The sequence below is a fragment of the Stegostoma tigrinum genome, chromosome 15 (genome assembly GCF_030684315.1).
Source record: "Stegostoma tigrinum isolate sSteTig4 chromosome 15, sSteTig4.hap1, whole genome shotgun sequence".
NCBI lineage: Eukaryota > Metazoa > Chordata > Chondrichthyes > Orectolobiformes > Stegostomatidae > Stegostoma > Stegostoma tigrinum.
Window position 1 is genome coordinate 48,302,446 of NC_081368.1, and position 23,793 is coordinate 48,326,238.

Consider the following 23,793-nt stretch of genomic DNA (forward strand, 5'->3'; position numbering starts at 1 on the left):
CAGCCTTACGCGAATTATGGGAAATGTCGTTCAAGCCGTGAAAGTAACGGACATTTACAGGCGCGTTTATCCTTCGAAGACTACAATTCCCGGCATCCATGGAGAACGACGTTTAATACCGGCGTCGACATCCAGTGTCGAAGTGGACCCCAGAGCGACAGCGTGAGGATGGCAACAGCTGAAGGGATGCAGAAACCTGTCCTGGAAGTGGTGAGTACGTTCTCTCGTAGTGTCCAGCACTTGACTAACCTTAGTATCAGAGATAATGGGAACTGCAGATGCTGGAGATTCCAAGATAATAAAATGTGAGGCTGGATGAACACAGCAGGCCAAGCAGCATCTTGGCCTGCTGTGTTCATCCAGCCTCACATTTTATTAACTTGACTAACCTTGTTTGTTTTTGTTTTTGTTTTGGAGGCGGTACTAGAGAAAATTGATAAAATCATAGATGCAAGTGATCTGAATTTTCAGAAGGCGTTTGGAAAGAACGATAAGGTCTGAGAATATGGAGTCTGTAGACAGACTATTATTTGCTGTCTTCAAAGCAATTACTTTATATCACAGGAAAAAAATACTTATGACTCACATATGAAGTTCTGAGCATGTCTGTCAACAAGAATAAGTAGTGGGCATAGAAGACCGTTGAAATCCAATGCTATGCCGACCTCTCTAACATGCTCAGCCATTTCCAGGCCACCTTAGACCTTGAATGGTTCAAAAACAAACAATCTTGAAGGCAGTAATATACTCCTCAAATACGATGTAGTCACCCAAGATTTTTGGAAAGAGCATTACTAGTTTCAGACAAGATTCCAACAGTTTGATAGATTAACTTTGGGTATATGCCCACGTTTGCTGAGAGACTATCCAAAAGATGAAATATAACACTGTATGGTTGGACAATGTTTCTGCAGAGATCAATAAAGTGGGTAGGCATGAATATTTGCTCAAACCTTCAGACTTTGTACAAGTCAGGGAAGAAGATGTATTTCTTCTCAGCTTCCACAAAGCAGTATTGTTTTTCTATTTTAAGAAGGGTGCAAAATTAATACCATCAATGCACTATCATCAGGGTTCATAGTCTTTGTGGTATCCAGTGCTGTCAGCTGTTTTTTGAAATCATACAGAGTGAACTGAATTGGCTGAAGACTGATATAAATGATGTTGATGTATAAGGTATGTACTCAGCACTTCTGGCTGAAGAGGGTTGCAAATGTTTCATCTTTGCTTTTTTGCATAGATATGCTAGGCTGCCTTTCATTGAGGAAAGAGTTGTTTTTGGAGCCTATTGCTCCACTTGTTCAGTTGTCCACTACTGTTACTGACTAGTTGTTGAAAAACTGCTCAGCTTAGGTTTGATTCATTGAGTGTAGGATCGTTTAGCTCTCTTTATATCATTTGCTGCCTCTGCCATTTGATATGCAGTAGTCTTGTGTTGTAGTTTCTGCATACTTTGAGATATGTCTGGTGTAGCTCCTGCCATGCCCTCTTGCACTCTTCATTGAATCAGGCTCTCTGCTTGATAGTAATTGTACAGCAGAGTTATGCAAGGCCATGAAGTTACAGATTGTAGCTGAATTTAATTCAGTTGCTGATGGCCCACTATGCCTCAAAGGTGCTTAGTTTTGAGTTGCTATCCCATTCTGCCCCATTTAGTAGAATGGTAGTGCCATGTAGCAGGATAGAGCGTATTTGCAATGTGCAGATAGGACTTTACAAGAAGTGGCCTGCCCAACCAATAAGGTAATTGACAGATTCATTTCTGCTGGGTAGATTGGTCTGGACCTTCTCAGTTTAGCAAATTGGATCCTCTTTGCTCTAACAAACAAACAATCCATGCTTGCTATCAAGAGCAATTCAGAACAGGTCACATAACCACTTTTCAATTAATCATGAATTGAAGATCCAACCTCGAGATGATGATCTTATAACTTTCATCATTTTAATGTAATCAGTCACATAGAAAGCTCCTGACACTTGATCAGTCAGTAAGTCTGGCCATCACTGTTTTGGTAGGATGGGGTAGAATTCTTCAAATCTAAACTAAACAGCAGGTTGGATAGAGGTAAGCAGAGATGAAGATTTAAACTTTCAAACAATCTCATCTCCCAAGCTATTGACCCTGTTCATCTTTGTGGCCACTGTTTAAGACTGTTGAATATGATTGCACATTAGCTGACTGCATATTCACTTCCACACGAAGATCGTCTCCTTCCAACTCTGCAGCACTGCTCGATTCAGCTCCTACCTCAGCTCATCTGCTGCTGAGATTGTAACTTGTTCTGGATGTGAGTTTGCTCGCTGAGCTGGAAGGTTAGTTTTCAGACGTTTTGTCACCATTCGAGGTAACATCATCAGTGAGCCTTCGACGAAGCGCTGGTGTTATGTCCCGCTTTCTATTTATCTGGTTAGGTTTCCTTGGGTTGGTGATGTCATTTCCTGTTCTTTTTCTCAGAGGGTGGTAGATGGGCTCCAAATCAATGTGTTTGTTGATGGAGTTCCCGTTGGAATGCCATGCTTCTAGGAATTCTCGTGCGTGTCTCTGTTTGGCTTGTCCTAGGATGGATGTGTTATCCCAATCAAAGTGGTGTCCTTCCTCATCTGTATGGAAGGATACTAGTGATAGTGGGTCATGTCTTTTTGTGGCTAATTGATGTTCACGTATCCTGGTGGCTAGCTTTCTGCCTGTTTGTCCAATGTAGTGTTTGCCATAGTCTTGCTACATTGGACAAACAGGCAGAAAGCTAGCCACCAGGATACGTGAACATCAACGAGCCACAAAAAGACATGACCCACTATCACTAGTATCCTTCCATACAGATGAGGGAGGACACCACTTTGATTGGGATAACACATCCATCCTAGGACAAGCCAAACAGAGACACGCACGAGAATTCCTAGAAGCATGGCATTCCAACCGGAACTCCATCAACAAACACATTGATTTGGAGCCCATCTACAACCCTCTGAGAAAAAGAACAGGAAATGACATCACCAACCCAAGGAAACCTAAACAGATAAATAGAAAGCGGGACATAACACCAGCGCTTCGTCGAAGGCTCACTGATGATGTTACCTAGAATGGTGACGAAACATCTGGGAACAAACCTTCAAGATCAGTGAACCAGCTTACATCTGGAACAAAATAAAGACCCACTCTCTTGTGGACCGAGAGGAGGAGAGTGCTGTGTTGGAGGTGAAAGAAGGACGTCGGGATGGCTGTGCACCCTTGCGACCGGTTGATCTTAATGCTGGCTTCGGCCTAACACTGGTTTAGGGGAGCAGCCAACCTGCAACGATGGCTGCGGCAAGTGCTCGTGCCCCAGGTCAGGGGGTCCGGAACACCATTTGTGTTTCTGTAAAGAAGGTGGATGAAGGTGCACCTGTGGACCGCACCTTCTTCATGAAGAGGGTCCTGTTGGACTGTTGTGGGTTCGCTGCTGCGGACATTTACTGCCTGCAGGATTTCCCCGGAGGAGGTTTTTACAATGTGACCTTCAGGAGTGCCAAGCTTTGCGAGCGCTTCCTGGAGGTTTTCAAGGAGAAAGGAGGTGAGGGCCCCCTCTCTGTATTGACCGCTGTCCCGCTGTTTGTGGTGCCAGCGCAGGGGGTCGTATGGTGACTGTACACATGTACAACCCGCGTGTGCCAGCAGCTGATGTCCTGACCTTCCTTGGAAGATACGTGAAGGTGGAAGGGGACCTAACTGACATCATGGACCGCTTTTGGCATCTGGACCAGTAAGAGGCAGGTCAAGGTGACGCTGAGGATGGGCGCGGACGGGAACGTCGTACACCCACTGTCCAGCTTCGCGATCGGCGGGAGCAAGGGCTACCTGACCTATGCAGGGCAACCTAAAGTCTGCCATGCCTGTGGTAGGTCAGGTCACGTGGCGGCCGACTGCAAAGCCACCATCTGCAGGGAGGAGGGACACCTTGCAAACCTGCAACCTTTGCGGGGAAGCGGGCCACCTCTATAGGGCATGCCTGCAGCAGGGGACCACTTACGCCCAGGTCGCCGGCAGGGGCAATGCGGGGCCAGCCCCCCCGGAGAAGAGGAAGGCACCAGGGCCCAGCAAGGACCCCACTAATGTGCAGGAGAGCCAGGCCATGCAGGAGGGCCCAGCCCCGCAGGATGGGCCCGAGGCCAGCAAAGCACCCCTGCAGGCTCCGCTCCCCCCCGACAACCCGGAGTTGATGGAGGCGGCGACAGGCGACCCAGGGGAGTGGACAACGGTCCAGAAAGCGAGGAGGAAGGTGCGTCGATGGGCCCAGGAACCGCAACCATCAGGCGGGAAGAGGCTGCTACAGGGGGGCTATAAGAGCTCCTCTGACGAGGGGGATTCGGAGAGGGCCCGCCCGAAGCAGAAGTTAAAGATCTCGAGGGAGAAGGAAAGCAGCACCCGGCTTCCAGGTGTTGGGAGGCACCCTGAGGCTCCATCCGACACCCAGTCAAGTGCTGCTGGGGCACTGGAGGGCCCCCCGGAACTTCCAGGCGGGAAGGAGGAAACAGCGCGTCCCCAGCCTGACCCAGAGCCGGACCCACCTGCCTCCGCACCCCTGACGGGGGGATGCCACCCGGAAGGCAGCACGGACGGTTTCCTGAGCCCGGAGAGCGCCCAGCAGTTAGCCCGGGCAATGGGCATGAAGGGACAGATGGAGGGGCTGGACCTTGGACTTGAGGAGGGTACTGCGGTCACTGCCCACAATGGGGGTACGAGTTGCGAGCATTAATGTGCGCAGTGTCAGGTCCACCGCAAGATGTGTATCCACGTTGGCCTACCTGACCACCATCAAGGCGGACCTCCTGTTTCTGCAGGAGTGTGGGATACCGCACCTCGGCAGGTACGGGAAATGGTCCGGCGCCTGGACCTGTGGGCCTTCGATCTGGTCGGGGGGAAACGACTGTCGGTCCTCGGGCCTGGCTATTCTGCTGCGGGGGCGCAACTTCACCATCTCTCAAGTTCAGGAGGTGGTGGGTGGGCGCCTCCTAGTGGCTGATGTCACCTACAGGAACGCTCCCCTGAGGCTGATCAACGTGTACGCCCCACCAGTACGGAGTGAGCGGTTGGCCGTCCTGCAGCGGCTTCCACCCCTGCTGGCTACGTCCAGGCCCGTCATCCTAGGCGGAGACTTCAACTGCATCATCGATGCAGATGGAAGATCCAGCGTGGGACAGCGGGTGGGGGGAGTCAACTGGACGTCACGTCCAGATTCCTGATGGGCACGGTGAAGGACACCAAGCTGCTCGACGTCTTCAGCACCCCTGCAGACGGAGCGCAGCGGAGGTACACCTGGTCGCGGCCAGACGGGTCTATCCGCTCAAGGATAGACTTCCTGTTTGTGTCACAGGCGTTCTCGGTCAGGTCCACCGGCGTCGAGCCGGTGTTCTTCTCTGACCACTGCCTCCTGCTGGCCGACTGTCACTTACAGGACGACCAGCCGGCCGGCAAGGGGACGTGGAAGCTCAACACGACTCTGTTGACCCCAGAGAACGTCGAGGAGCTTAAGAGGGAGTACGCCGGTTGGAGAATCGTGAAACCCCTCTTTGAGTCTCCGGGCGACTGGTGGGAGACGGTGAAGGCGAACATCAAGAGGTTCTTTGTCCTCAAGGGTGTTCAGTAGGCGAGAGAGAGGCGGGGAAAGCTGTCGCGACTCCAGAAAAGGGTGCAGAACCTGCTTCTTCTGCAGTTGATGGGGGTCGATGTCACGGAGGACCTCCGCGAGGTGAGGGGCCAGCAAGCCTCGCTCTTCACCGTGGAGGCCTCCCGGATAATCTTCCGATCCAGGGTCCACTCCGTGGAGCAGGACGAGACATGCTCACGTTCCTTCTTTCAGAAGGTGCACAAAGAGAGCTCTGTGCTTAGCCGGCTGAAGGAGGACGATGGCTCGGTGACGTCGTCTCGGCCCGACGTTTTGAGGATCAGCAGATCCTTCTATGCCGGACTGTACGACATGAAGCCCACAGACAGCACGGCCTCCGAGTCGTTCCTGTCGTCTATCACGGAGGTCTTAGACGACGGCACGAGGGAGTGGCTGGACTGGCCGATATCCCTGGACGAGCTGACCAGAGCCCTCAAGTCCTTGGAGAGGAATAGGACTCCCGGAAGCGACGGCTTACCAGTCGAGCTGTATTCCGCTCTGTGGGGCCTGGTCGGCCAGGACCTGCTGGAGGTGTACGATAGTGCGCTTCGGGCAGGGGAACTGTGCAAGTCCATGAGGAAGGGCATCATCACCCTCATTTACAAGAGGAAGGGGGAGAGGGAAGAAATTAAGAATTGGCGTCCCATTTCACTTTTGAACGTGGACTACAAAATCCTGGCCAAGGTCATAGCCAACTGGGTCAGGTCTGTCCTGGAGTCGGTGATTCACCCTGACCAAACCTGTGCTGTGCCGGGCAGGAAGATCGCTGAAAGCCTCGCGCTCATCAGGGATACGATTGCCTACGTACAGGACAGACGGGTGGACACCTGCCTCGTCAGCCTGCACCAGGAGAAGGCCTTCGACAGGGTCTCTCATGCTTACATGAGGGACGTCCTCTCCAAATTGGGGTTCGGGGAGGGCATCCGCAATTGGATCCGGCTGCTCTACGCCAACATCGTTAGCGCAGTCTCGATCAACGGGTGGGAATCAGACAGTTTTCCTGTTAGATCTGGAGTCAGGCAGGGCTGCCCGCTCTCTCCTGCCTTGTTCGTGTGCTGTGTGGAGCCCTTCGCCGCATCCATCAGGAAGGACGTGAGCCTGAAGGGCGTGACTATCCCAGGCAGTGGAGGCCTTCTGGTCAAGACCTCCCTGTACATGGATGATGTCGCCGTCTTCTGCACCAATCATCGGTCGGTGAGTAGACTATTGGACATCTGCTGCCAGTTTGAACTGGCCTCGGGTGCCAAAGTCAATCGGGGTAAGAGCGAGGTCATGTTCTTCGGGAACTGGGACGACCGCTCCTTCATCCCCTTCACCGTCAGGACAGACTACCTGAAGGTGCTGGGTGTTTGGTTTGGTGGAGCTGGGGTGTGCACTAAGACTTGGGAGGAGCGTATCACCAAATTGAAGCAGAAGCTGGGCAGGTGGACGCTCCAGTCCCCCTCCATCGCGGGTAAGAACCTGGTTGTCAGGTGCAAGGGGCTTTCGGTACTGTTGTATGTGGCGCAGGCCTGGCCTATTCCCTGGACCTGCGCTGCTGCGATCACCCGGGCCATCTTCCACTTCATTTGGGGGTCGAGGATGGACCGGGTCCGCAGGGACACCATGTACAAAGACCTGGAAAATGGGGGAAAGGGCGTACCGAACGCCACCCTCGCCCCGACGGCTACCTTTTGTGTGCGGCTGCATCAAGCTGTGCGTAGATCCTCAGTACGCAAACACCAAGTGTCACTACTTACTGACGTTCTACCTGTCCCTGGTGTTGCGAAGGATGGGCCTGGCCTCGTTGCCGCGGAACGCTCCGAGTAGTTGGACCGTTCCGTACCACCTGTCCTTCGTGGAGAAATTTTTGAAAGGAAACACCTTTGACCACAAGGCCGTCAGGCAGTGGTCAGCATGGCGTATCCTCAGACCCTTCGGGAAAAGGATAGGGTGGATCCCGTCATGTGGTTCCCCACGCAGACTGCCAAAGTCGTTTGGCAGAATGTCTCATCGCCAGAACTTTCAAACAAGCACAAGGACATTGCTTGGCTGGCGGTGAGAGGGGCTCTGCCAGTGAGATCCTTTTTGCATGCTTGGAATCTCTGCGCCACTGCACGCTGCCCTCGAAGTGGCTGCGGGGGGGACAAGACTGTCGATCACCTCCTTCTGGAGTGTGCCTGTGCGCAGGAGGTCTGGAGGGGGATGCAGTGGTATTTGTCAAGGTTTGTCCCGAGCAGCTCCGTGACGCGGGACTCCGTGCTCTACGGGCTGTTTCCGGGGACGCACACCGAGACCAACATCAACTGCGCCTGGAGGACCATCAATGCAGTGAAAGACGTTCTGTGGTCTGCCCGCAACTTGCTGGTCTACCAGCTGAAAGAACTGACCCCGACCGAGTGTTGCAGACTGGCGCACTCCAAGGTCCAGGACTACGTGCTGAGGGACGCGCTAAAGCTTGGGGCAGCCGCCGCCAAGGCGCGGTGGGGAACGACCACGGTATGAAACCCCTCGTCCAGAATAGGAAAAAAAACCCTATCTGGTAACTGGGCCCACCTGGCGCCTTCCCCAACTGGTCAGGGGGCCAACTGGGGGACTGTGCAGGGTGACGACTGCCGGGGTGTTTTCTTTGCTTTGTTTTTTTTCCTTCGTTGTTTTTTTCCTTTAGTTGGTTTCTGTACCCCCGGGTAACCCAGAGCGGCTTGCATGACTGGGTAGGTGTGTAAATATGTTTTATTTTTTGTACATCTTACGAATAAAGTATATTTTTTCAAATAAAAAAAGTGACGAAACGTCTGAAAACTAACCTTCCAGCTCAGCGAGCAAACTCACATCCAGAACCTCAACCTGAGCTACAAATCTTCTCAAAACTCGATTGTAACTTGTCATTGTTACCTCAGAACTTGAATATTTAAATACACTTCTGGCTGATCTCCCATCTTCTCCCCTACATAAACAAACTCGTATAACTTTATAGCTTTACTGGAACCAAGTCCTGTTCACACGTGATCTCAATGTTTTCTGATCTACACTTATTCACATCTTGCAGTTTCCTAAGTTCTAAATTCTCTACTTTATTTTCACATCATTCTGTGATCTTACCACTCCCTGTCTCACTATAACTTTCTACTGAGCACTCTTCAACTCTGCATAACCTGTTCTCTAACTGCCATTGGCAGTCTGTGGGCTCTAAGCTCCAGAATTCCCTCTTTCCTTAATCTTCTCTGTCTCTCTCTCTTTCCAGAAGGTCCTCAAGGCCTATTAATTTGAGCAAGAATTTGGTCATTATCCTGATTTTTATTTTTAATGTGGCTTGGTGACAAATTTTGTTTGCGAAGGCTCCTGTGATTATTTCTTGTTACATTTAAAATGCAAGTTCTTGTAATTTTGTTTCTTGACATTTTCAAGCGTTGGCTTGGATCTCTGATCACTTGAAAGCTGTCTGATGTTGACTTGTTTTCAGATTGTTTATGGGTTTAAAGCGGAGCAGATATTTGTGCATTATGGTTGTTGTCAATTGTATAACAGATATTAAGCAAAGTTGAGGAGAGTCTTCAAAGGCGGGTGCCATTGTTATGTTCAGAGGCTAATCATTTGATATTGTACTGACTTTAAAATAAGGAATGTAGCAATATTTATTTGGTGCCAATCATCACCTGTTGACGGCAATCCTGGTATATCTAACATTGTACACCTGTGTCTAAAAGTGATGTAAGATGGCCTAGTGATACATGCGTTTTATATTTAAACAGATTGCTTATTGGGTGTGCACTCCATGTACAACATCTGTTGTAAATTAATGAGAGAATTTTAAGGCAAACTGTATGGAGCGAGCTGTGTTCAAGTTTGGGATGTTGAAGTCCACGTGGCCAAGGAAATAATTGGTTTTGCAGTTTTCTTAATTCATTCACAGGATGTGGGCATTGCTGGTTAGGCTAGCATTTATTGCCCATCCCTAATTGACCAGCGGACAGTTACAAGTTGCATTGCTGTGGGATTGGAGGTTATGTAGGTCAGGACAGCAGTCTGCTTGCCTAACGGACATTGGTAAACCAATCATTTTCTTTAAAATGACATTCATGGAGTCATGGCCATCATTAGGTTCTTAATTTCAGACTTTTATTGAATTTAAACTCTTCCCCTTGTGATGGCAGGTTCACGCCCAGATCATGACCTGAGTCTTTGGATTAATTGTCTCTCAATTATATCACAAGGCCATCGAAGCCCTAGTCCTGTCAAACTATGCTGGTGCATATGATAAGGTCAAACAAAAATAGAAGTTTGAACTGACAAAAACAGAAAATCCTGGACAAACTGAACAGGTCTGGCAGCATCTCTGGAGAAAAAAAAATGTCTCCAGCCCAGTGACACTGCTGAGTTTCTTCAGTACTTTGTTTTTCTTTCATGCGATAGGGTAGTTTCTCTGTTACAATGTAGTAGAGTTGTACAGCACAGAAGCATACCCTTCCATCCAACTTGTCCATTCTAACCAGATATCCTGAATTAATCTAGTTGCCAGTATTTGGCCCATATCCCTCCAAACCCTTCCTATTCATGTAACTGTCCAAACGTCTTCTAAATGTTGTAATTTTACCAGGACTCACCACTTCCTCTGGCAGCTCAGTTATACATGCACCGCCCTCTGTGTGGAAAATTTTGTCTCTTAGGCCCCTTTTTAAATCTTTCCCCTCTCACCTTAAACCTGTGTCTTCTGGTTTTGGACTCCCCTATTCTGGGAAAAAGACTTTGGCTATTCACCCCATCCATGCCCCTCATGATTTTATAAATCGCTATAAGATCACCCCTCAGCCTCCAATGCTCCAGAGAAAATAGCCCCAGGCTATTCAGCCTCTCCCTAGAGCTCAAGCCCTCCAACCCTGGCAACATCGTCGTAAATCCTTTCTGAACCTTTTCAAATTTAACTATCTTTCCAATAGCAGGGACACCTGAATTGTACACGGTATTCCAATAGTGGCCTAACCAATGTCCTGTACAGCCGCGACATGATCTCCCAACTCCTATACTCGATGCACTGATCAATGAAGGCAAGCTCATTGAATGCTTTCTTCACTACCCTGTCTATCTGTGACTTCACCTTCAATGAACTATGAACCTGCACTCCAAGGTCTCTTTGTTTGGCACTGCCCAGGATCCTGCCATTAAGCGTATAAGTCTTGTTCTGATTTGCCTTGCCAAAATACAACACCTCATGTTTATCTAAATTAACTCAATCTGCCACTCTTCGGCCCATCAGCCCACCTGACCGAGGGCCCATTGTACCCTGAGATAACCTTCTTCATTGTCCACTACACTAGCAATTTTGGTGTCATCTGCAAACCTACAAATCGTACCTTCTATTTGACAAAGCAGTGGAGCCAGCAGTGGTTCCTGTGGCACACTGCTGGTCACAGACCTCCAGTCTGAAAAACAATCCTGCGCCACCACTCTGCTGTAATCTTAAGTTTTGATTCGTGGGTGGCTATGATTTTTACATTAAATTTGGTTTTACAGATGCACTCTGTTTGTCTGTCTCAAATTTGAGAGGTCCAATGCTAAAGAAATATTAGTGAAGGAATGCTTTTGCTGAGTGCAAAACTGAATTCAGCAGTGTGAGTTGTAATATCACTGATGTTGGTCGCCTGTCAAATCCACTGGCTACAATTACAATTACAGAGAAGAAAGTGAAAATGAAGAGATAACACAGTGTGAAGCTGGAGGAACACAGCAAGCCAGGCAGCATCAGAGGAGCAGGAAAGTTGACGTTTCAGGTTAGGACCCTTCTTCAGAAGTGAGAAAGAAGCAGAGTCGTGCTAGAAAATAATTTCAAAACTGTTTACATCAATAACTAGGATCGTGCTTGAGATCCATTTTCTTAACACGCCCATTATCACCTTTTGCAACAACACTCCAAAATATCATTTCATGGTTCTGGGTTGGTTCAGAGGAAGGATCACCAGACCCAAAATGTTAACTCTGTTTTTTCCTTCACAGATGCTACCAGACCTGCTGGGCTTCTCCAGCAACTTTGTTTTTGTTCCTGATTTACAGCATCCACAGTTCTTTTGGTTTTTAACATTTCATGATATGTGTCGAAACAAGCCTGACAGTGGATGAAGGCATCAGCAAAATTAAAGTGATAGCATTTTTGCTTCTCAGGATCCTGAACATATCACCAGACCTAGTTGAATATGTTCACAGGCTTCTTCATCTGTTCCTGCGAAACCAACTTCCTGTTTGTGGTTTCTGTTTACATTCCTTTAATACCATGTTTCTTAATTTTATTAAGAAGCAAAATATTTTTGAAAATCCAAGTGCCCAACACCTGCCCCTTCCACTGAGATTTCTTTATCTATACAGTCCCGTAATTCCCATGTTTCTTTGTATTGCAAAAGGGGCTGAAAATATTTCAGAATCTGTGTACTCACAATATCTGCTGTGATAATTGTGTTATGTATTTATTTTGCAGTGGAAAGAGAACCGAGGATGTTTTTTCTTGTTGTGATCTTGACAGACTTTTTGTAGGCAAAGAAGTGAGCAATATTATAGGAACATTGAACTTTTCTTTTGTTGTTTTTGTAACGGTTGGCAGGAAGGAATCAATACTGTCTTGCATTCATGGTTTTATTTGTTATTCTGCGTCTCTTCTAGGTACAAGCAGAAGGTTGTGAAGATTCCAGCGTTACATTTGTGTTGCATGATGAGGACCACACACTTGGGAATGCTCTACGGTATATGATTATGAAGAAGTAAGCAGTTTAGCTATCTGTAATTGAATATTTGGAAATACTGTGTTTGAAAGTTTAGGCCAAAGAGCATGATTAGCACTCATTAATTCAGGTGCATGAGTGAAAATCAAATATTTTAAATTGGAGTCTGTGAATGTTCTTGTTTAATTTTAACAGTGTTTGTTTTTTTTGCTTTTACATGCTTGTGATGTATTCTAGTGAGAAACAGTGGTAAATAGTCTTTGAATAGACTTTTTTGGTTAGTGTGGGATTAGATTAATACATGATTACAGATGGGTTTCTGTCCCAGTATGTTTTTCTCTCAATTGACACCAACCCTAGTACTTATGTGGAGAGCAAACTATGTAAACAAAACAGAAATAAAGGCCATAGCAAATGTGTGTATGTTTTATCCATTTCCCATTCACACTGTCAGCATTACGTATCCTGCAAATAGCAACAGGGTAGGGTTACATAGGTTCCATTGCAAAATTAAATTGAAACCATTCCAACGCCTCTCTGAATAATCTTTCAGAAGCTTTATAAGTTCTATCCCATCTGTATTTGCACAGCAGACTTTTTAAAGTATATTTTGTTGCAACTTTTATGTGTGGCATGAGACCACTGATGAAAAGTCACGAATCTGAAACATTACCTCTGTTTTTCTCTTCACAGATGTTGCCTGACTAGCTGAGTATGTTTTGAGTTCAGGTTTCCAGCACAATCAGTGTCTTGCTTTGCATGAACAAGTTTAAAAAATACAATGTGAGCATTGCTAACATTAGGTGCCCATCCTTAATTGACCAGTGACCATATTCTCAAGGGCAGCGTATTTCCTTTTCTCAAATGTTTTGATTGTTTTTTAATGTTCTGATCAATCCTTTCAAAATAAACAGACAAACTCGTCCAAATAGCCCACAAAGCAATGTGTTTTGAACCAATAAATTGTGTGATACCAAAGAAAAACAGACGGAAAATAAGGACAGGTTGATCAATCCAATTTCTTTTTCCATAAGCATCAATTCTGTCTTGATAGCAAACTAGAGCTCAACAATGATCAATCTGGTCATTTTCTTAAGGTAGATGAGATGATTCCAAATTTGTAGTATTGCAGAGCGTTGGGGCAATACCACTCCCCATATGACTTTGTGTTTAGTATGGGAGAAGAATATTGTTTTGAAGATTTGTTACTGTAGAACTGTTACTGCACAAATCTGCTCATTGTATTTGTGCACAATTATTTCACAAAAAGTGAGCAGAAGGCTAACAAGTGTTGAACTTCAAAGTGATTGGAATTCAAAAGTAACGAAGTTATGCTTCAGTTGCACAGGTCCTTGTCCAAAACTTACCTGGAATACTGTAGTTCAAATTTGAGTATTGAACCTAAGGAAAACTTCAGTGGCTGTGAAAAGGGTACCTGTGTTAATTCACCAGAATAATGCAAGAACTTAAAGCGTTCAATTATAAAGACAGATTACATTAGCATACCTTTTTAGTCCTTTGGGTAAAAGGTTGAGGGTAATTGAATATTGGTACTTAAAATGATTAACACATTCAGCAAAGTTAGATACAGGGAAAATTTCCGCTCATTGGAGAAAGGATTGTGAAGCTTTGGGTTAGATTGTAAATAATATTTGCCTATAATACTCCTAGAGTTGTCACCGTGCAAGCAATACTGTATTTCTCACCCTTGAATATTGTGAAACTGACAACGATAGATTGGAATCTATGTAAACTTATTAATTTGGAGAAGAATGAACAACATTTTCAGGAATGAATTGAACCAAAAAGAAATTTATGGATATAATCGAAACCAAGAACTGCAAATCTGAAACAAAAGCGGAAATTACTGGTGTAACTCAGCAAATTTGGCAGCATCTGTGGAGAGAAAATAGAGTTAATGTTTCAAGAATAGCAACTCTTTCTGAAGAAGAGTAATGGGAATTTATGGAATTCTGTGCAGGCTTTTAAGCCCCTTCCATTCTTTAACTGATACATCACAACAACCCATTTAATCTTGTTCTCCAAAATTGCTTGATCTCAATCATTGCTTGATGTAACCAGCTGTGCACTTTGATCGTGCCAGCATTATTTTCTGTAGATAACTAAAATACTTTAATATTAAATTTAAATGTACAGCTTTATGCCTTTAAGCTAAAGCCTATAACATATCACACATTTTGTGAATATAGTCGTGATGGTGCGAATCAAGTGATTATCCTTATTGTATTTTTTTCATGCAACATTTACACATTTTTATTTGTGGTTACAGTCCCCACACCAAATTATTAACCATTTAGACTTTTATTGAAGTTCAGTAACAGAGAGCTAGTGAATTGCAGCAACATAAAAGTCTGTAAATGGCTTAAGGAACATATTAGATTTGACTTTACCACAGTTAGTGAGTTAAATTACTTTATTTCAGTCGAGTTCTTGTGCTTCACCTGAGGTAACGTGCTGAAAATTGAACCCTGCCACTCTGAGAGTAAGCACAAAAGTAAAAAATGTTATCAAAGTCCACAAAGTCCCGAATTTACATGCCAGATGCACTCAGGTTAACAGAAAATTTGGACCAGGTTTCTGTACTTAATAGGAACTAATATTTATTACAAATAAAATGGATTCTAATCATAGGTAAACAACAATGAACTGTTACCATATACTATTCTAAACTTGAATCCGTCCCCCAACCAAACCCCACCACACACAGACTCTCTCTCTCTCACACTCACTCACTCTCGCTTCCCCCCCCCCCCCCCCCCCCACCTCCAACTTCACACACAGACAAAAAAAATCGGTGGTATGGATAGAGTGAAACAAAATTCTTTTCTTCATTCTCTTTTCTCCAGGTTCTTTTCATTTCTTTGCAGGAGGTCTATGCGATTGGTACATTAACTGAAAAGTTTCTTAGTTACTGGCTAAAGAGCACAGCTTACAGCAACTGGTGAAGGAAAATAAATTGGCTTTCTCCAGGCTTTAGGTATTTTATTGGAAAGTAAAACACACTGTCTGTCCTTGTAGCAGCCTGAAGGCTTCTGTTGGTACTATTCACATCCACAAGCTACTCAGCTACCCAGGAACCAGTTGGTTTGTTGTCACGTTTTGGCATCCACAACTGGTCATAACTTCAAAAACCAATCAGCAGCCTGTTGCAGGAAGCATCTCACTTTGCACATGCTTCCTGGTGCCAGCCTGTCTACAAATGGTCTCCCCCAGTGCTTGAACAAAGCAGCAGTGTAAACCCACCTTACACCAAGTTTCAGTTTTTAAAAGTATAGCGGTTCCTTCCTTGGGCCCTTGCTGTAAGACAGTCCTTTTCCTATTTCAGTCCACAATCAAACATATATAAAAAAAAGTATCATCTTTACATATCCCAATTTGAAAGTGAGATTGAAACATCCCAGTAATCTGGATCTCTATGTGGAAAGCCAAAATTGAAGAAGTCCCTGTTACTCATCATTGTAGCTCATACCCTCCTCTTACACCCACTTTGGTCACCATAGGTTCCATGGAAAAGTGTTCCATTGTTTTCTTTTCTGGATTGTAGAAATTCATGTGTAATATTCTAGGACAAAGATCACTTAAATCAAACCCAAAGATTATCCTTTTAAAATGAAAAGTCTTTTAACACTACAGAAAAGTTTTATAATCTGGTGAAAAAGTAATTTTTAACTTTACAGTTCACTTTTTAAGCCTAATTTCTTTATTCTCAGCCCAGATGTAGAATTTTGTGGCTACAGCATCACTCATCCATCAGAAAGCAAAATTAACTTCAGAATTCAAACAAGAGGTAATTCCTGTATTTCTTCCAATAAGAGACACTGTCTGATTTGAGGAAATTTTCAGTATTGATTAATCTTTTGTCTATGCTCTATACATCTTTATTGTTTCCTTGCTGTCATTGATTTTTGAGTTTGTTGTGCATACTGTGTATATGATACTCATGACTTATCTACGAAGTGATAATGGGAACTGCAGATGCTGGAGAATCCAAGATAACAAAGTGTGGAGCTGGATGAACACAGCAGGCCAAGCAGCATCTCAGGAGCACAAAAGCTGACGTTTCAGGCCAAGACCCTTCATCGGAGAGGGAACTAGAATAAATAGGGAGAGAGGGGGAGGCGGATCGAAGATGGAGAGAAACCAAGATAGGTAGAGAGGAGAGTAAGGTAGGGAGGGGATAGGTCAGTCCAGGGAAGATGGGCAGGTCAAGGAGGCAGGATGAGGTGGTAGGTAGGAAGTGGAGGTGCGGCTTGAGGTGGGAGGAAGGGATGGGTGAAATGGTTCGCGACTGGGATGTGCAGTTGTATATTGTATCCATTGTACGTGGTGTGGCTACCTCTACATTGGGGAAACCAAGCGGAGGCTTGAGGACCGCTTTGCAGAACACCTCTGCTCGGTTCGCAACAAACAATTGCACCTCCCAGTCGCGAACCATTTCAACTCCCCCTCCCATTCCTCAGACGACATGTCCATCATGGGCCTCCTGCAGTGCCACAATGATGCCACCCGAAGGTTGCTGGAACAGCAACTCATATTCCGCTTGGGAACCCTGCAGCCCAATGGTATCAACGTGGACTTCACAAGCTTCAAAATCTCCCCTTCCCCTACTGCATCCCAAAACCAGCCCAGCTCGTCCCCTCCCACCACTGCAACCCAAAACCAGCCCAGCCTGCCTCTGCTTCCCAAACCTGTTCTTCCTCTCACCCATCCCTTCCACCCACCTGAAGCCGCACCTCCATTTCCTACCTACCACCTCATCCCGCCTCCTTGACCTGTCCGTCTTCCCTGGACTGACCTATCCCCTCCCTACCTCCCCACCTCTACTCTCCTCTCCACCTATCTTCTTTTCTCTTCATCTTCGGTCCGCCTCCCCCTCTCTCCCTATTTATTCCAGTTCCCTCTCCCCATCCCCCTCTCTGATGAAGGGTCTAGGCCCGAATCGTCAGCTTTTGTGCTCCTGAAATGCTGCTTGGCCTGCTGTGTTCATCCAGCTTCAGACTTTGTTATCTCTTATGACCTTAAACTTTTTTTTTATTACAGTTTCTTCCTGCATTAAGTTCTTTAACTTTGTATTTGAGCTTCCTTTGCATCGCCATTGCTTGTGGATCCCTCACCTGTCTAGGATTTACAGTATGACGCTCTTCCCTAAGCCTCTTCATTAATTTGCGGAAATCCTATGTTTTTGACCAGTGTTTGAATCAGTCTTTCACTTCTGCTTGTATATATTTCTCTGTTTTAGTTTGTAAAGCACCTTATTTTTAAAAACATTATGGAGGCTATATAAGTAGCAGTTACTCTTATTTGTCCGTGGAGGATGACACAACTGATTATCTTTTCATGTTCTCACTTGGCATCGATGCATGTATATGGAGTATTGCTGGGTCTTTTTCTCTTTTATCCCAAGTATGCTGTGGTCGATTTTTGTCACAAAATCAATCCTCTTCTGGCTCAGTTTGGCTACCTCAGCAACAGGTAGACAATTGATTCTTTGAGTTTGTTGTTGGCATGACTTAGCACCGGAGAATACATTTGTTCTTTCTGGGTGGGTTACTCAGTACCTTTTTTTTGTGTTAAATCTGATATTATTGTAACTGGCTCACAAAAGTGAAACCTGCAGCAAGCCATAGTTTAAGGCGTTTAAAACAGTTTCGGTCCTAATCTCACATCTACTTCAGACAGGCTTAAATTAATCATCCCTAATGTTTGTTTTATAATGTAGATATTGGGGGAGTCAAATGAGTTAGGAGGTTGCATTTATGAAGATGATGTGTTATGTGCCATGCCACAATGCTGAATGCATTCCCAAAATAATTAAATTCTACTGAAATAGGACAGTTTCAAGAACTTGTGTTTTTTTGTACTCGGCATTACTTAATTGGGCTGGAAACAATCTGGCATCTTTTGATTTGATGTGTACTACTAAATGTGTCAACATATCCTTTTAGAATAGTCCAAATGTACTGTCTGCTTGCACTGCTGTCACTGAATTCAAATAACTCCCAAAGCTTTTGTCTGCAATTATTTATTTTCCATTTCATGAGGATTTTCTGTGCCTGTCACTGAAGATTGATTTGGCAAGGATGCAAGATTATCAACTAAATTGTTTTCTTTCCCTCAGCCAGTAAAAGTATTTGGGATTTTGTCCAGTCAGGGCCATTCTGTGGGATTACGGAATGAAATACACTGCCCTGAATTCTGACTGTGCCTGGATCTATTCTGAGGGAACATGATCCCATTTGTCAACATTTATACCTAGAGATTTTAGAATAGAATTCTACATCCTGATTACTCCATGAGTAAATGAATGTAAAAATAAACAACCACATGAGCATTTCTGTTCACTGAGAATTGTGATCTTGATGGCACATGATCAACCAAAAAATAACGAATGAATAGTTACATCTCGTTTTCAGTTCTGCTGCTTTCTGCTCCAGTGGTTTCTGAACAAGTATCCTGGCTCTTCAACTAGGTTTATTGTTTGTTACTTTAAGCACTGCATTCTAGACTATTGTAGCATAATAAAAGACTTTTTTTTGTTGCTAAACATATACATCCAATCAAGTAGTTGTCATTTTGGAGAAAGTACAACAGCAAGCACTGTCTCCCACAGCATGTGTCCCTGAAATTTGCGTCCATCCATAAGCTGTAGCTATATAACCATTTTCATATTTTAATTGTAGATAAGCCTTCAGGAATGTTAACTTTTTGTGAACATATGAAAAGTTTGTAAAACAAAGAAACAATTGAACTGTGAAAAGTCAATAGGGAATAGTGTATTAGAGATGCATGTTGTAAATGTGAAACAGAATGCTGCAGTGAACTGGAAGGAGTTAATTGCTATGTACTGTGAATTATTTTCCAGGTGGAATTCCATCCGTAGAGCCTTTTCGCAAGGGTCTCAATGAACTAATGACTGTCTGTCAACATGTGTTGAATACATTTGAGGTTAGTCTCAAATTCACTAAACAGTTCCTAATACTTCCTTGCAGAGAGCTGCAACACTGAAAAAAATTCTGCAAATTATTCAAAATTGTTTGCTTGTGTCTGAACCTATTCAATCATTTGTTAACTTTGTCTTGTAGTAGCTGTACATTTTAAGATTAGCATTTTGCCGCATCACTGGATTCAGCTGTTATTAGTAACATGAGTAAATTATTTTTAAAAAATGGTGACCATGAAACTACAGGCTGGTTCTAAAATTTAACTGGTTTACTGATATCCTTTGGGGAAGGAAATGTGCTGTTTTTGCCTCATCTAGTTTAAATATTTCTCCCCCAACCTCCCCACAACTTCCATTTCAAGTTTGGAAATTCAGTCTGGAATTTGGAAGTTTTATGGATGACTTTTCCCATTCTGCCAGTAGACCCTTCGGTCAGTAATCAATGCCCACCGCCGCCATTTGTAAACTCCAGCAGTGACAAGTGGGAAAATCACTGTGCTTGAAGCCCAAAATGCAAGCTGATTGTGTCTGCCTGCAGGCTCCCAGGAGAGGTTCTGTCATTCAAAGCACACAGTTCCTGATCGAGGGACTCAACACTGAGAAGCCTCATGTCTTAAGTTCATGGAGAAAACAGGGTTGGCCATTATTGAGATGGCTATTGCTGCAAGTGGGACTGAAACCATTGTTGTTGGTATCCTCGTACCTCATTTCTACACATTTCCCGCCATTCCTGGAGCAACAAGGACACTTGTGGTACCCAGGAAACAGTGCAAATTATTCTAATTCTTGCTGTCTGCTTTTGTAGGATATATCTCCAGAAATTACCATAATAAGTCTTTCAACCTGAAGCTAAAGTTTGTTTTATTACATTTGTATTGACAATACAATGTAAAGTAGGATTGTATACACAGTCGAATTATAAGTGTATTTGCAATAACTACACAATGTGAGGGTATATATTTTAATTGCATCATTCAGGAAGTGCTTATTCTTCCCAATTTGAATCTATCAATACTGAGATATACTTTCACAGAATTATCAGCTTGTTGCAATGCATTCTGCTTGACTGTCACATTGCTGATTCTGATTAATTTCTTCTTTTAGGTCAGTATTAAGGAATATAAAGAGCAACATAAACAAGAAGAACGAATGGATCAATTGTGATAAGGCACACAGTTTTATGATGCTGTATATTTTTATATTTTGAAAAATAAACATTAAGAACATTAAAATTAGTTTGTTTGATGGCTTGAAATAGTCTTCACAGAAACCCTACCACACCAGTTGAAGGCAGCTGATTTTGTGGAAGCAGGTAAGTACATATTTAATTTCCTAGGTTGATCTTCTCTTGTTTTAGATCAGATTGTTGAGTTTGAAATTCCAGATACTCGGTAAGTCCAACTGAAGACTAGATTTGCTTGTCTTAGATCTTTTTATCTGCAATACATTTCCTGTTACATCCAGCTGCTTATAAAAATACAACAGGCATGCAGTGCAACTTGGCAGATCTAAAGGGACTTTTGCAAACGTGAACATTAAGCAAGGTAAATACTGTCAGCTAGTTAATGTCATGTAGCCTGGCAATAAAGAGTAGGCTGTAAATGCCTTAAAAAAGAAAGATGCTGACTGAAAATTAGTTATCTTCCTGAATTTAAAAAAATGTTTGGATGTTTTCTCTGGTTGGAATTGAATCAGTTTAATATGGGTAAGATTAAATTTAATTGTGAGCATTGGCCTTTGTCTCGAGGTTGTTTCAGGAAAGACTATGCTTGTGGTTGGGATATTCCCCCTCTCTTGAGTAGCACTGTGTGAGTATGGTTTTCCTGGTTTGTTTCTGCTAACTAAAAAATTAGCTTTAGCCTTTGAAAATGTTGTGTTTGAAACCTTTAAAGGTGTTTCATTTCAACCAAGGAATTTGTCAATGATAGGTACCTGCTTCTTAACATTAGTTTGCAATAGGATTGTTGGCCTACATCTATCTAACTCAGTCCAGTGAACCCAAACATTAACGTTTTCTCATTCTACAGATGCTGCCAGACCTGCAGAGTTTCGCCTGCTTGAACTACTGCAACACATCTGGTACTGACACATCTACACTACTGTTTGGAAGGGAATTCCAAGGTTTTGAATGAATAATTATGAGGGAATAATGATATAGTTCAAAATCATGATTTTTATGTGGCTTGGAGGAGAACTAACAGATGGTGTTTCTATGTGTTTGCTGCCCATGTCATTCCAGATTTTAGAAGTTTTGGAAAGTACTAATAATTGACGCTTATGGAATTGCTGTGGTGCATCTGTGCATGCAGTATTGCAGTGGTCGGTGGGTCATGGAGAGAGGGCTGTTTCAAATTGGTGAATGAGTTGTTAATCATTTGACCTCATCCATCCAGACAAGTGGAAAATATTCATCACACTCCTGATTTGGCATTACAGGCTTTGACAATTTAGGTGAGCTACTTGTCTCAGAATTACCAATCTCTGATCTGCTGTTGTAACTATCGTATTTATATGGCTGGTCCTATTCTGTTTCTGGTCAATGATAACCCAAAATTTGGAATGGAGGGTTCTGTAATCATAATGTTATTCAATGTCAAGGGAAGTTGGCTAGAATCTGTTATGTTGGAGATGATCATTGCCTGTAAGTTGTGTAATGTGAATGTTATTCATTTGCCAAATATTAGCCCAAGTATGGATGTTGTATAGATCTTGCTGCTTATCAACACACTGCCTCAGTATCCAAGTAGTTATAAATGTTACTGAATATTCAGCAATAAACAAATCTATTCTGACCTTATGACGAGGGAAGGTAATTAATGAAGTAGCTAAAGGCGATTGGGCATCAGGTACAACCTTAAGAATTTATTGTGATGGTGTCGAGGGTCTGAGATGATTAGATTACATCTACAACCACAACCATATTTCTTTGAGCTGGACATGACTAACCAGTGGAAGAGATCTCTCCTGATTTCTGTTGACTTTAGTTTTGATGGGTCTACTTGGTACCATACTTATTCAAGTGCCACCTTGATGTCAAGTGCAGTTACTGTTCCCATTAGTCCTCAGTTCAGTTCATTTGTTCATTTCAGTCTAAAGTTGTAATGCAGTCAAGAGCCAAAAGGCCCTGACAGAAGCCAAACTGAGCATCAGTGAGCTGAAAAAGTTTCACTTGAAAGATGTTATTGTCAATTTGCTGATGATGGAAAATAGCCTAATGGTAACTAGTTAGTTTGATTTGTTCTGCATTGTTGTTCACAGGATATATCTCGGCAATTTTTCACAATATCACATTGATGCTAGTATTGTAACTGTATGGAACAGCTTGGCAAGGTATGCAGCTAGTTCTGGGGCCGAAGTCTTCATTTCTAATTTTACAGATTCAGAGGGCATTTATTTGAAGTTTCCAATAAATGAAGTAATTAGAATATAGTGTAGAACGTGTTTAGCAACACAGCCTTACAGGTGGCCATTAAGAAACACTAACTAATTATTTTGAAAAGGTGGGTATGCTTTCTAGGAGAAAGGAATCTTCTAGTGGATTGGTGCATAGAGACCTGCAACTGCAATTTCTTGGAATCTTTATGAAATAATGTTGATTTTCAGTTTCTTATTCGAAAGAAGTTTTGCCATTAGGATAACCAATTCATATTTCAGTTTGTGCTCTATGGCAATTAAACATTTATGTGGGTGATCAATAAAAGATCAACCTTGATATTGGAATATAGCGACCCCAGAGAAAGTGTTTGCTTTGTTTGTTCCTGCAAATATTCAGATTCTCAATGTGTAGACAGACATTTGCTTTGGATTTTCCAAAGTGCACGCATGCAAGTTCAGATATGAAACAGACAAATGTGGCAGTGAGAGCCAAGAGGTGCTTTCTCTTTGTTTTCTTAAAAAACATTCATGATGAACTGTACTTGTTACTGAAGCGTGAGCTACTCCGATCCAGGCCATTTGCATGGCAGTTGGCTTTCCATTTGACAACAGCCATTCTCTCATCCATTGGTGTGCTCCGAGCTGGCCGCTGACACCAGCAACATAAACAAGACTGAATGGTAAATAGGAAAATAAATTAGTAGAAAATTAACAGATGCAATCTTAACATTGTAACCTAGGCAAATCCAGTTTAGAAAGATTTGATACTGTGTTTTTGAATCAATTTTCTCTTTATTTCGCCCTCCCGTTGTTGCCTAAATGTTCTCACATATTCTTGGCCTTCTGCTGTTCTTCATCTCCCAGCTAAAAGGTGGATGTTTGTTTTTTTTTAAGTCAGTCATGGGATGTTGGTGTCACTAGCTGGGCTAGCATTTCTTGCCTACCTTTGTATGCCTTTTTTGAACTGCTGCAATCCATGTGGTTAGGTAAACCCACAATGCCAAAGTGAAGAAGGTTCAGGGTTTTGACCCAATGTTAAAAATGATTGACACGAGAAGCAGCCTGTTTTCATCCAGTAACCTTTTTTTCTTGCATTTAATGATGCTATAAAAATGCAAACATGAAATCT

General features: G+C 43.7%; 2 protein-coding genes across 4 annotated transcripts in view; one reads left to right on the plus strand and one right to left on the minus strand.

Moving 5' to 3' along the window:
* Positions 1-15: 15 nt before the first annotated feature.
* The window catches only part of polr1d (RNA polymerase I and III subunit D), a 30,679-nt gene continuing 6,901 nt past the window's right edge, over positions 16-23,793 (plus strand). The window contains exons 1-5 of the mRNA XM_048544690.2: positions 16-210; positions 12,270-12,367; positions 16,060-16,136; positions 19,212-19,294; positions 20,394-21,740. Of these exons, the coding sequence (XP_048400647.1) occupies positions 169-210; positions 12,270-12,367; positions 16,060-16,136; positions 19,212-19,294; positions 20,394-20,453 (360 nt within the window). The 5' untranslated portion in view covers positions 16-168 and the 3' untranslated portion in view covers positions 20,454-21,740. The remainder of the gene's footprint in view (positions 211-12,269; positions 12,368-16,059; positions 16,137-19,211; positions 19,295-20,393; positions 21,741-23,793) is intronic.
* LOC125458886 (endothelin receptor type B-like) overlaps positions 20,161-23,793 on the minus strand; it is a 63,350-nt gene continuing 59,717 nt past the window's right edge. For all 3 annotated transcript variants that reach the window (XM_048544688.2, XM_048544689.1, XM_048544687.2), the window contains exon 8: positions 20,161-23,337. In XM_048544688.2, coding sequence (XP_048400645.1) covers positions 23,191-23,337 — 147 coding nt within the window. In that variant the 3' untranslated portion in view covers positions 20,161-23,190. The remainder of the gene's footprint in view (positions 23,338-23,793) is intronic.